Below are 13,075 nucleotides of genomic sequence, written 5' to 3' on the forward strand. Positions count from 1 at the left end.
GAGCTCGTATATAGTTCACGAACAAGCTCCTTTAGAAACTCGATTAGGTATTCGCGAACTAATTCATATTTAAATTAATTATATAATTATGTTTCTAATTTATTCAGCTCATATTCGTAAACGAGTTCGATTAGATTATTTTCAATTTATTCAGCTCATACTTGTGTTTGTTCGTTTAACAGCTCGTATTCGTTCGTTTATCCGCTAAACGAGCGGGATCGCGAACAAACTCGTTTAGTACTTATCGAACTCGTTCGTGAGCTTGTTCCCGAACTTGTTCGTTTGGCGGCTAAAGGAACGAACACGAATCGAACATGAATACTATAAAATCTAAACGAATTGAACATGAACACTCCTGAACATGAACACCTTGTTCGCTAAATGAGCTGAACATGAACACTCCAAAACTCAGCTCGGCTCGGTTCATTATACCTCTAATGATAACTAGATGATGACTGAGTAAAATCAAAATTTATTTAAATAACCAGAGTATAAATATAAATTTAAGAAAAATATTAGGTATTTACTGTAATTTTTTCTTATTGAGATAAAAGTATATTTTTATTTTTATTTTTGAGGTAAATGTGTAAAAATTTAGCACCTCACTCTCAAATTACTCTTTTGCTCTTTATCCCTGCAGAAATCACCACCAAGCATAAACCCTAACAATCAAAAAAACAAGAAACTCAACTTCACTTCACTAAAACATCACTCAAAATCATCATAATGGCGTCCCAATTATCAATCCTCACACGAACCAAATCTCTATTCAAAGCCCTAAATCACAACCGCCACGCAATCAAATCAATCTCCACCTTCACTTTCCTCTCTCAAGAACCACAACTCGCCGCCGATCCAACCACCGTCACTCCTCTCCCGCCCAACCCAGCCTCCGGCAGTCCACTCTACAATGAAAACTGGCGTAACCCTAACCCGACCCTCAACACAGATTCATTAATCCCATTCGGGTTCCAGCAAACCCCAATGGGTCGGTTCCAGACAATGGCAGAGACGCTGGACTTAAATTCCTTATTAAATACTTTTGCTGATTGGATGACGTCGCAGAAATGGTCAGATATGAAGCAATTGTTTGAGCTTTGGATAAGATCGCTTGATAGAAATGGGAAACCTAATAAACCAGATGTTAATCTGTTTAATCATTATTTAAGAGCTTATTTAATGACTGGTGCTACTGCTGCTGATTTGCTTGATTTGGTTGCGCAAATGGAAGAGTTTAATGTTTCGCCTAATACTGCTTCCTTTAATCTTGTTCTTAAAGCTATGTATCAAGCTAAAGAGACTGAAGCTGCTCAGAAGCTGCTTGAAAGGTAGTTTTTTTTTTTGTTGATTTTGTGATTTTTTGATTGACCCGCGGTTAAAATTGAGGGTTTGATTGGTTTTTTGATTTGAAATTGACTTTTTTTGGTTTGGACAGGATGGAGATGATTGGAAATGAAGCTCGGCCGGATGATGATTCTTATGATTTGGTTACGGGTATGTTGTTTTCGACGGATCAATTTGAGGCAGCTTTGAAATGTATTGATAAGACTTTAAAGAATGGGAATGAGTTGTCGATGAAAGTGTTTGCCGAGTGTGTGAGGACTTGTGTTAATAAGGGAAGATTAGACACACTGGTATCTATTATTGAAAAGTGCAAGGTGGGTTTTTTCTGATCTTTCTAATTATCGAGTCATTCAGTAAATACTTGCCTTTTTACTTACTATACCAATTGAATATGTGACATTGTTTTCGTTTCCGGTGATATTAGACCATAGTTTAACTTACTATATGAATTGCATATATGACATTGCTTTTGTTCTTGTGATATCAGACAATGGATCAGAACAAAGCACTATGTCCAACTTGGAACATGTGCTACTTTATTGCAGATGTTGCTGTGCAAGAGGATAACAGCAAGTTAGCTTTTTATGCTTTAGAATTTATGGCAAAATGGATTACACGGGGTGAGAATGCAAGGCCTGCTGTTCTGCTTTCTGTTGATGAAGGACTGGTTGTTTCAGCACTAGGAACTGCCGGCCGGACTTACAGCTCTATGCTTTTGGATGCATCATGGTCTATCCTTCGGCACTCATTACGTGATAAGAAGGTTCCAAATCCTGAATCTTTTATTGCTAAAATATATGCTTTTGCATCACTGGGAAATCTACAGAGGGCTTTTAGTACTCTGCGTGAATTTGAGTCTGCTTATGAGAACTCTAACAAAGAAACACAAGAAGAATTGTTCTCACCATTTACTTCTCTAAAACCATTGGTTGCCGCTTGTTCCAAGAAGGGATTTGAGACTTTAGACTCGGTATGTCTTTATACTTCAAAGTAAATCAACAACGTTCATAATGCCTGCAATCTTCCTTTCCTATATTTAGTTTTTCAGATTCTCTACATTCTGTTTTTCTTTTGAAATTGAAGTTATGTATATCATCTCTTAAACATCTGCAATTTTGATAGTAAAAATGTGAAATTCTATAGGTTCGATGTCTATCCTTTATTTGTTGAAAGCTGAGAGCTGAATATTGCAAAAAAGAAATTTTTACTAGGCTAGAAGATCTTTTTCATGATAGGTAATTTATGATGATATTGGGTGTTTTTGGCTACAGTGTTTGATGTAAGAAGACTTCAATTTGTTTTAACATGTATTGTAGGTTATGAAGAGATAGAGATATAAATCTTTGCTCAATTACCACCAAACCTTTTACTTTTTGCAATTTTGTCTCAACCTTTCATGTTTGTTGCAATCATGTCTCAATTTTTTTTTATGTAGAAAAATAATTATGGGGCAATCACGTATAACAATAATTTAAAAAATCCATAACCCATTATTCTTACTACATAAGTTATTTTTTTTACACAAACACAAATTGGGATACAACTGTAACAGATCTAAAAAGCTGGGACAATATTGCAAAATATAGAAAGTTTAGTTGTAATTGATAACGAATGCAAAAGTTTGGGTTTAAATAGTCATTAGGCTTTTTATTTACATATTTTAAAAGAAGACCACATTTTGTCGTTATCACGCTCATTCAATTGTTAGTTTACTTAGCGGTTCCTCTATTCGCCAATAAGTGTGTGATTTTACTTGGATAGCATACAAGATCATTAAAATATATTTATTTTAGGAAAATTTACTACCATTCTCCTCAATAAAGGTTAAAATTATGGTTTTCTCCCTAAATTTAAAAACTCGTTGTTACACCCCCCCCCCCCTGACTTTTCAGTATCAGTATCAGATAACTAAAATTCTCTTGTAAGGGGGTTTCTTTCAAGTGGAATTAAAAGATTAAGGGGAAACAGTGAGTTTTGATCTCTTAAATTCAGGGGGAAAGCAATAATTTTGACCTAATATCAGTGGTGATAATATATTATTCTTTTATTTTTAAGCTTTCAGTTACCCCAACTGCTTTTGGCAGAAGCATTTCTTTGGATGCAGTGACTAAGGCCTGTTCTAGTGTTTGGCTGCTTTATTCCGATGTATATTGCCAATGCATTCCATAACTTCAAAACACTTCAATATCAGATATCCTGCTATAGCATAAGATTCATATGCTATGTTGGTTCTAGGATATGTTTCCCTTGTTTTAATCCTTATGTGCACCCTGTTGCTAATCTTCATTGCTAACATCTTCCAGGTTTATTTTCAACTGGAGAATTTGAGCCAGGCGGAGAAACCATACAAGTCTGTTGCTGCTCTTAATTGTATAATTTTAGGCTGTGCAAATATATGGGATATTGACCGTGCCTACCAAACTTTTGAGTCCATCAGCTCTTCTTTTGAGTTGACTCCTAATATTCATTCGTACAATGCTCTGACGTATGCTTTTGGAAGGCTTAGGAAGGTAGACAATTTTATTTTTACTCTCACTCACTCTCCCCATTCCTCTGTGAAGCTCAATTCTGCATCACACTTGTGTCTTGCACCAAGCATATAGTATGTGTCTAGCTTTGCCTGCAACATTAAATGCTACATAATGGCTAGGAAATTGCCAATATGTTGGTCATTGAAAAACTATCAAAAATAAAAGTTCATCATCACTTTTGCTGAAACCTTAGGTTTAGGTGTTACTATGGAACTGATGGGAGGAAGCAACACAATTATGCTGTTTCTTTTGTAGCCTATGCATTGCCATTATGTTGCATTCGCTTGTTGCTCAGTCAAGGTTCTGCATATGCATTACTTGACATGCATTGCAAAGCTTATTACCTATGAGCTTAAGCAGATCCACACCGAGTTAGGCAAAGTAGACTCTCATGAACTGTGTTTGATATGCTCAATATGTTTTATCATTAAAGTTCCATTGCTTTTCTTTCCTCAGACATTTGAAGCTGCAAGGGTCTTTGAGCACTTGGTAAGCATGGGGATCGAACCTAATGCCACATCATACTCCTTGCTTGTTGATGCTCATCTCATCAACCGAGATGTGAAAGCTGCTCTTTCTGTGATTGACGAGATGGTAATTTGATACTTGCTTTTCTTTGTTTTTGCCTTCGTGTAGCTCATACTTCTGTTAGTTTTATTGTCTGCTCTGGAAAGAATGCTTACATAAAAATTCTACTGGACAGGTGTCGGAAGGATTTGTCCCCTCAAAAGAAACATTAAAGAAGGTCAGAAGGCGCTGTGTTCGTGAGATGGATTATGACAGTAATGATCGTGTGGAATCCTTGGCTAAAAAGTTTGAAATTCGAATGGGAGCAGAGACTCGAAGAGACATGTTATTCAATCTTCAGTACAACACTGATTATGCTTGATAAGTAAGTTGTGAATTGTGATTATTGAAATTGGACCTTACACTTCTAGAAACTATAGATAACAATTCCTTCTCAAGATCTTCCTTCAATAACTGCATGAAGGGCGTCAATCCGGCATTGAGCATCATGTATATCCTTACTATGTTGCCACATTTCCTCCACTTTGCCATCTTCCTTTATAAATAAAACAATAACGTATCCTAACTTCTTAGTCCTTACTTTATTCGTGGCCTCTCATCCCCTTTCTTTGTTGCCTCTCCTTCCCTTTGTCATCTTCCTAAACAAAGAAATAATAACCTATCCTTGTTGGGGTATATTATATCCAGTATTGGCTAACTTCAGTCATAATCTTACTGCTGTCTTTGGCTCAACTTAGGTTGAGTTTAATCTTTGTGCTGGGAGAAGATCAAATTTGACCATTTACACTAGTTAAGCTAACACTCAGTTTCATGAATGTTTTCTTATTGATTGTTCTTTCCCGATTCTATACTTATTGCGGCTGTCTATTTCCTTGAGCATGTGCAGTAATTGCATGCTGCTTATTCAGAAAGTGTTGATTTGATGATTGAATATTAATTTTTGACTTCTTGCAGATTTCTTAGCATTCTGCATTACAGTCTCAGTTTGGGGAACTCGTATATCGCTGCGCTCCTCTCTTTTTACGAGAAACAAAAGCTGCCCATTTTTGTAAATTACATGGCTGTACTCAGTTTTGGGTTTTTGCAGCAGAGCCTTAGGATCATAGCCTCCCATAGCTATATTTTATTGGAATGAAAATTATTTGGACAAACTATAGGGGCAGTGAATTGCTGATCCAATCTATTTTCTGATGACGAAGAAATAATGTAGGATAATCTTTGATTACTTAATTAGGGTAGAAATTTTCTGTTCGGTGGGACCACCATTTGGCAATTGCTTACATATACTGATTCTTAACTTACCTCATGTTGGATTCTACGACAGATAAATTCTGTAAATGTTGTATTGAAATGAGTTTCGGCTCATGCTTCTCTTTTGATATCACCAATTTTCTGGAAGTAGAAGAAAGATTTGCTGCTATGCATCAAATGTAACCAGTGATTGCACATTCATAATAAAGGTTGCAATCGATGGAAATTGATTCAAGATTTTGCTTTTAGGTAGCCCAAAATTTCTTCCATCACTCGAATATGAGGATGTCACGCTGAAAATATAAAATTGCCCTGCAAAATTCACTAATGTTGATTGACCGTGGTTGTGTGCATATGTTGCAAATTAGTTCAAAGCATGTGCAAAATTTGTTCTAAAGAAATCCAATCCAACAAGAGAATTTTATTAGTTTTCCTAACAAATTGTTCTCTTAGTCCGAGAAAAGAAAGAAGCGCATTCAGAAAATTTGCAAATGTTGCAGCAAAAAAATATAATCAGCAGTACAACACGCTTCTCATACTAAAAAGTCCAGTAAGTTGGTCTTATTATTTTCACAGTTTATAGGAGTCTGATACTGCAGTTCTGAATTATGAAAAGGCTAGTTTTCAGCATGACAATAAATAGAAAGTTGGGTCTTATTCTTTCCACAATTTCCAGGAGCTTCAAAATCCTCCAGCCGAAGCTTTATTCTCTTTAAAATTTGATCATCTACAGTTGCTTCAGAAAATTCCACTAATCTTCCCAAAAGGTCGGTATATTCAAACTGCATTTCTTTACGATGCAGGTGCTACAGAAGCCTTCTGAAAGGTAAATATAAATATAAATATAAAATTCATTAGTGCAATGCTAAATTGCATACAGCTTCAAGCAAATAAGATATAGATAATCAAACTTTTGGTGATATGACACAGGCTGTGCTTTTTCTGTAATTCGGGCGATTGGATTGACGCAGGGTTCTCGCAATTTAACTGATTTTATTAATCAGTTTGATTTCTAATATGCAACTAAGGTCCGTCTTCCTTGAACTGAAAACTGAGGCTTGAAAGCATTTAACATCAACTTTTTATGAAATCGCTGACTAGCATTTTATAGTCATTGATTGCCATCCCACACGAGATTCGAAATTTCAAGGGTTTTAATACAACGGGTAATAACATAAACTTTGAGGTGACTATATAATACTGTCCCCATAAATTTAAGCCAGAAATTTTGTCCTAGAGGAGACAGTGGCCCCTCCCCACTACAACTCTGATCATGACTCATGAGCATTGTGGTAGATTTGAAGGCATAAGTATTTGAAGTAACATATGATGATTCTGACACTAATTAGAATCCGCTTTTAATAGTGACTTTAAAAACTTGTGTATGAAAAAGAATTCTATCCAGAAACTAATTAATGGAAGAATAAACAAATAACAGAAAAGGGAGAAAATGTTGAATGTTTGAAATTCTAACCTTTTTTTGCTCTTCCATGTTTGCCTTTACGAGGGAGTAAATGGCTACACCTGCTATGGCTATTGCAGTTCCGATCCCAGTTTGAGTGGAGATTCTATTGCCTGCAAATTTTGCAATTATCATCAAGAGACGGAAACATGATTGCTAGAAATCTACAGAATCTAACTTCCAACAAGAACAGCCTCTGATAAAGCACACAAACTAATCAGGATAGCACCGCCCTGTTTTTGAGAAAAGGTGGGACGGTGGGACAAAGGCTCGCATCATAGTGACAGAACATGCATTTATATCAACCTTTTGAAAGTGAAAAAGCTTATAATTTAAAGTCATCAACTATTGCCAAACTTGTATGACCCTACTATTAAATAAGCCTCACAATTTGATATTTGTAGGCAAGAAATAGAAAAATAAGTATTTACCAAACATCACTATGGAGAATCCAATGACAAAAACTCTTTTCAACACATTTCCAACTGCATGAGTAAGTGGTGCAACTCGTTCCAAAGTGTTGGTGGCAACCTGAATTTTAAAGCTCGTTATAAGTAGATATAATATAGAGAATTATTGTCCAAAGATATATAAGACATTAAATTCATTATCGTCAAATGAAATAAGTTTCTCAAATACTAATAAAATAAATGTCACATTCCAAGATAATATGTGCGGAAAACTGGAAACTATAAGATTTTGCAAATGTCAGAGGATAAAGTGTAACTAATTGTAATAGCTTAGCTGGTAAAGCAACTTCTTAAGGTACCATATTGAAACACGGTCATACACAACACTGAGATAAAACATGAAGCTTTCAGCATATAAAGAAAGAAAGAAATGTAAATCATTTCAGTAACATGATTGGACTGAAGGTGCCTTATGTTCTCCATAAACAGGCGGATGATGGAGATAACAGAAATAATTCTCTCTTTTCCATTGTTTTAATTATAATAAAGTGGGATACCTGATTATACAGATGGTAAAACATTCCAATCCAAAACAAATCAGACACGAATTTTAATAATCCCACTTTGGCGATTGCATCTCTGAAACCATATTGCATCAGTTTTGGACCCTCAATCTGAAAATAAACTCCAATGAATACCCAATCAAATGTTATTTTTATAAGAAAAACAAAAAAGAATATCAATAAAATTTTAAAATTTCTTCAGTTAATTACTTTGATAAGTTACTCACCAATACTGCTGGTGGTATGCAAAACAAGAGGGCTATTATTGAAATGTAAGCATACACATTTGTGCTGTCCATGTCGGTCTGTAAAAGTATGAAGAGCAGTTAGAAGGCATATGTGACCGCATATTTAAACTTGATATTGAAAGATAAATTACTTACATAAATGCTCCAAAGGAGTTAAAAGATCTTTAGTTAAACGGAAAAGAACTAGGCATCTAGTAGTTTGGTAACATTTATGTTAGCTGCTTAGCAGTTCAGGGCTATGTAGGACAGTGCAAAACAAAGCTATTTGGGTTCTCAAGTGTAAAAGCAATCGAAACGGCTTCAATTGAACCCTTTAAATTTGTGTGGTAAAAAAGTAATTGAAATTTATGAGTTACTTTTATAAGATTCATGCAATATTACCTGGCTAAATTAAATCTGTCAACAACGGATGCTTTTCATATTTATAAAACCGACACGAAGATAAAACACAAGAACCATTCCAAAAAGAAATCTCAGTATCAAAGAATCATAGACTAAGAAACACAGCTAAACGGCAAATTCCTCGGATAAGCTTACCATTGCTTTTTTTGAATATATGCTTCTGTAGGTAAATGCAATGTTTGAAATCATTGCACTATTGAACCCAGTCCAGTTGAATGACAGTTCAGTCAATGATGCCATTGATACACCTAACAGACAAAGCAGGAAACATCTGTCAATCAGAATGCAGGATTTTGTTTTCTTGCAATGAAGTGAATGAAAAAAAAATCAAAATACTGGAAATTCATATCATATAAAAGTTACCAATTACAACTGGGGCCAATGACAGCCATAAGGACAAGGGAATCTGGTGGCCTAGCACAAACTGAGAAGCAGCAGCACTGAAGAATGGCTCCAGAGCTGTAGAAGAACATCAGATTAATAATCAGGAAATAGAGTTCAAAATATTTCCTAATAATCAGAAAACAGAAGTTAATTTATCATTTGTGAACTATGGTTAGAAAGAAAGAAGGAAATAATACTTATTCATATGATTTAGAGGTTTGCAGTAATATTAATCTGCTTATGTTTGAGCATCCACTAATATAAACTTAAACCAGAATTGCAATAACAAATGGCATTTCCGGGATCAAAAAGTTGAACTCGCACCAAATTCTTTTCACCTAATTCATAAGAACTTTACTAATTCTCACTGTGGATATATATAGGAAAATCCACTTGTGATATATAAAGAAACGGCATCAACAACCTGGTTCTTAAACATCATCTATGTTCATTTCTAAGCATTGACTAAAAGGACTAGTATACTTGTTACTGTATGCGGGCTTGTATGTGCAGAAGCGCAACGGCACCAAACTAAGTAGCCCATTAATCTGTGACACATGTGAACAAAATCTTTTCCTACTTGAAAATAACTTTCCAAATATACTTCTACATCAATTAATTTATCAATACCTTTGATGGTGTGTGTGAAAGAAACAGCAACAGCTGCAAATGACACATTAGACATAACATGTCCGAGTGCATGACAGAATGCAACTGGAGTCAATAGCACCAGGAGGTCCTTATCAATTGGCTAGTAAGAAAAAAAAACCATGTAATTAGCTACCAAACCTTGTGAAAAAAAAAAATTAACAAGTGAAGCAATTGCAGCTTACTGCTCGTTTTGGTAGGCCAACACCCCAAGAAATAAGACAGTATACTACTCCAACTAGGAGATGTATAACCGAAACAAAACTGCAAAAGAGAACAATCTTCCAATATAGAAAAAATATACTAGTATACAACAGGTGCAAAAACTCTAGCGAAATTCCTGCCATGATTTAATTTCGTTCAAACTGCCCATTTTATTTTATTTACAAAGAACTGTAGCAGCTATAACAAGAGAATTGACTGTATAAAACTGAGTTGAATTAAATTAAATTCTTAATTTTTAGACTTTCCAAGCAATATATGTTCACGGTATACGTTAAAAATGCATGAATCGCAGACCAATCCATGAATGCGTTAAACTTAAAATAGAAAATTGAGGAGAAGGCTTGACATACTATGGATATGGGAAATAATTATAGACCTTCTTGTTGAGAATGTTGAAAATGACATTTAAGAAATACCTGCACAGATCATACAATAATATTAAAAAATAATCTTTAAATCAGAAACAACCAAACATTATTGCAACTGAGAAGCTGAATAAAATCAAACTAATTTTTTTTTTAAATATATTAGTCTTGTAAATTAGAGTGGGAATAATTCTCGTATACTAGTCATTGAAATGTTAGAAATCGATGAGTACAAGAATTGAATAACATTCGGTCTAATCATTTAACTAAAAAAAAACAAAAATAAATTTAACATTTTATTTGGCCTAAAAAATGTTGAACTACGTAAAAATTTAATAAAAAATATCTGCTCACCTAAATAAAATTTATGGTTCCGCCATAGGTAACCCCTGCCCCCTCCCACAACAGTTTAATTTTTAAAGAAAAAATACATTCCATGTTTAATTTCCGTTCATTTGGCCCCCCTCGATTTGTTTTTTCTTCAAAAACCCCCCAATTATTTCTCATAAAACATATTGTCATTAAATTTTATTCCCGGCTATAATTAGTGATAGCTTGCAAAGCCATACTTACCACGTAAAGAAGAAAAAACCTGTAACCAGAGCAGGAAATCTCTCACCGAGGCTTTTGGCAGCAGCAGCAGAAGGCTCCACGTGTCTGCACTCACATGAACACCAAATAAATTTAACCCAAAAAAAATTAATAAAGTTAGCAAATTAATTTGAAAAGCAAAAAAAGTCTGACTCTGACCCCTCGGCATCTGCAGCAGCAGCTTTAACTAACCAACGACGTCGTCTGAAAGGTTGAGTCCAACCGGCGATTACTGATGGTTTGGCAGAGAATGGAAGCGCTGAACCAGAGCTTCTCGGAATCTCCGGTAACGGAGAAAACGAGAATAATTTGGTGGAATTGACGGCGAATTGTTGCGACGATCGAGTTCTGAGTGAAAACTGTGAAGGTGAGAATTTAGTAGTAGTAGTGGGCGATGGTAAGTAACGTGAAGATAAACGAGAAGAGTGAATTGACGGAGTGATAGAAGACGTCATTGTGAGAGAGGATGATCAAAGGCAGTTGTTATGTCTTTGAAAACAAGAAAACAATAATGGAGAAGAAATAAGAGTTTTGAGTTTTGATTGCTAGCCTCTCTTTTTTTTCCTGAAAAAACATTATCCGTTTATAGCTCTTTATTCGATTATTCTTCGACTGCCGTCAGTGGTCCAGATAATGCCGTTAACGATAGCCATCTTTTCTTTTATGTTATTTTAATTTCATATAATATAGTAAATAGCCAAAAAAAATTCATTTTTTTCTTGAGGGATTAATATTTATCGACGAAGCGCAAATCCAATTTCAAATTTTCATAAATCAAAAATCGAAGATAGATTGGAAATCTTTCAACAACAAAGATGAAATCGTTCATAATCTATAATAGTTTTTTTATTGTTTTAGTATTGTATTTTGTTTTGAGAATTCTATTTTGTCCTTTCTATATGAAGGATTTGTTGTCCTTTTTATGTGAAAAGTTGTTGTCCTTTTTATGTGAAATGTTGTTGTCCCTTTTTTACGAAGGGTGTTCATGTGTTGGTTGTATGCGATGTCACAGCTGTAGTTTCTGATTTCATAAATCAGTTTGCAGGTGATGGTGAAGATTGAGCGAAGACGACATTTTATTGATGAAACAGTTAGATAATTTATTTTTTATTTTCGTAAGTAGATCTGCGAATCAGACAGTATGTTGTCTGTTCCATGTCAAGTCATCAGGTTTAATTTTCAAATTTTTCCGAATTTCTTACAAATGTAACTGTTTCATATTTGATTAACGAAGTTTGATGAATTCTAAAAAAAAAAAGAGTTTTGATTGGGTTTATCTTTTTTGCTTCGATTTTCCCTCTCAAATTTATCGGCTTCTAACTTCTACTTCTATGTTTGCTGGACTCTCTCCTCTTTTTTATCTTAATTTTGGAAATACTTATAACCTAATTCACAACTCTCAAATTTTCATATTATGTTATTTAATGTTTCCAATTTTATTATAATCAAATATATGGGGTCAAATTAAATAATAATAATAATTTTTAGTAGTATAAATTAAGTGTGAAATCATTTGTTAATTAATTAATGTCGAAGCTCAAATATCTTGAAATATCAATATTTAATAGCCGAGGTTAATTCCAACTAATATTTTTAAAATCACTCTATTTAGTCTAATTTTGTGTTTATTTGTTTTTGGTAAGAAACAACCATAAAGCTCTATTGATAAAAATCAAAAAAAAAGAACAAACAATACTTTCCTTTACAGGCCAAAGGAAAGCCAACACCAAAATCTCAATCTCCCCTATTACAAAAGTCTCAGGAGGAGCACCAAACAACAAAAAAGACAAGTTAAACTTGAAAATTTCGAAAACCTTGCTACAGAAGCCTCAAGGCACAAGAAACTCAGGCCAACCACCAACGACACCTAGAAAGCAGCAGAGGAGCCTGCTACAAAAGCCTCAGGTTGCTGCAATTAAAGGACAACAAAACTAACCCTTGTCACAAAAAGCCTCAGGGGGATACAAAACAATATTATAACTGTTGAATTTCATACATAATGCTATTAAACGAGGTACTAATGTTGTAACTCAACAAATAATTCTAAATATTCATCTCATAACATTTCAACAAATTAATTTCTACGATTCCATTATTACTTCTTTAAAGTTTATTGTTAGTTT

General features: G+C 34.5%; 2 protein-coding genes across 2 annotated transcripts; one reads left to right on the plus strand and one right to left on the minus strand.

Annotated features, from left to right (window-relative positions):
- Positions 1-619: 619 nt before the first annotated feature.
- LOC126686920 (pentatricopeptide repeat-containing protein At1g26460, mitochondrial) lies at positions 620-5,787 on the plus strand. The gene is made up of 7 exons (XM_050381214.2): positions 620-1,328; positions 1,436-1,658; positions 1,832-2,314; positions 3,648-3,854; positions 4,332-4,469; positions 4,579-4,767; positions 5,358-5,787. The coding sequence occupies exons 1-6, from the start codon at positions 727-729 to the stop codon at positions 4,762-4,764; spliced, it is 1,839 nt and encodes a 612-aa protein (XP_050237171.1). The 5' UTR covers positions 620-726; the 3' UTR covers positions 4,765-4,767; positions 5,358-5,787.
- Positions 5,788-6,190: 403 nt separating this feature from the next.
- LOC130014535 (triose phosphate/phosphate translocator, chloroplastic-like) lies at positions 6,191-11,522 on the minus strand. Its single transcript, XM_050381217.2, has 12 exons — positions 11,112-11,522; positions 10,935-11,018; positions 10,347-10,412; positions 9,957-10,035; positions 9,754-9,874; positions 9,103-9,198; positions 8,875-8,987; positions 8,317-8,394; positions 8,084-8,200; positions 7,548-7,647; positions 7,129-7,229; positions 6,191-6,473 (listed from the first exon to the last, which is right to left on the minus strand). Exons 1-12 carry the CDS (start codon positions 11,405-11,407, stop codon positions 6,447-6,449), a joined length of 1,278 nt encoding a protein of 425 aa, XP_050237174.1. The 5' UTR covers positions 11,408-11,522; the 3' UTR covers positions 6,191-6,446.
- Positions 11,523-13,075: the final 1,553 nt, after the last annotated feature.

This window comes from Mercurialis annua, linkage group LG6, assembly GCF_937616625.2.
Source record: "Mercurialis annua linkage group LG6, ddMerAnnu1.2, whole genome shotgun sequence".
In the NCBI taxonomy this organism is placed as follows: Eukaryota; Viridiplantae; Streptophyta; class Magnoliopsida; order Malpighiales; family Euphorbiaceae; genus Mercurialis; species Mercurialis annua.

Excerpts from the sequence above, each read along its gene's own strand:
- LOC126686920 (XM_050381214.2), top strand. The coding sequence starts at position 727 with ATGGCGTCCCAATTATCAATCCTCACACGAACCAAATCTCTATTCAAA. Across the intron at positions 1,659-1,831 it reads CTATTATTGAAAAGTGCAAG|ACAATGGATCAGAACAAAGC; the intron begins GTGGGTTTTTTC and ends TTGTGATATCAG. Across the intron at positions 2,315-3,647 it reads GATTTGAGACTTTAGACTCG|GTTTATTTTCAACTGGAGAA; the intron begins GTATGTCTTTAT and ends AACATCTTCCAG.
- LOC130014535 (XM_050381217.2), bottom strand. The coding sequence starts at position 11,407 with ATGACGTCTTCTATCACTCCGTCAATTCACTCTTCTCGTTTATCTTCA. Across the intron at positions 9,199-9,753 it reads TTTCACACACACCATCAAAG|CTCTGGAGCCATTCTTCAGT; the intron begins GTATTGATAAAT and ends GTTCTTCTACAG. Across the intron at positions 6,474-7,128 it reads ACATGGAAGAGCAAAAAAAG|AAGGCTTCTGTAGCACCTGC; the intron begins GTTAGAATTTCA and ends TTTACCTTTCAG.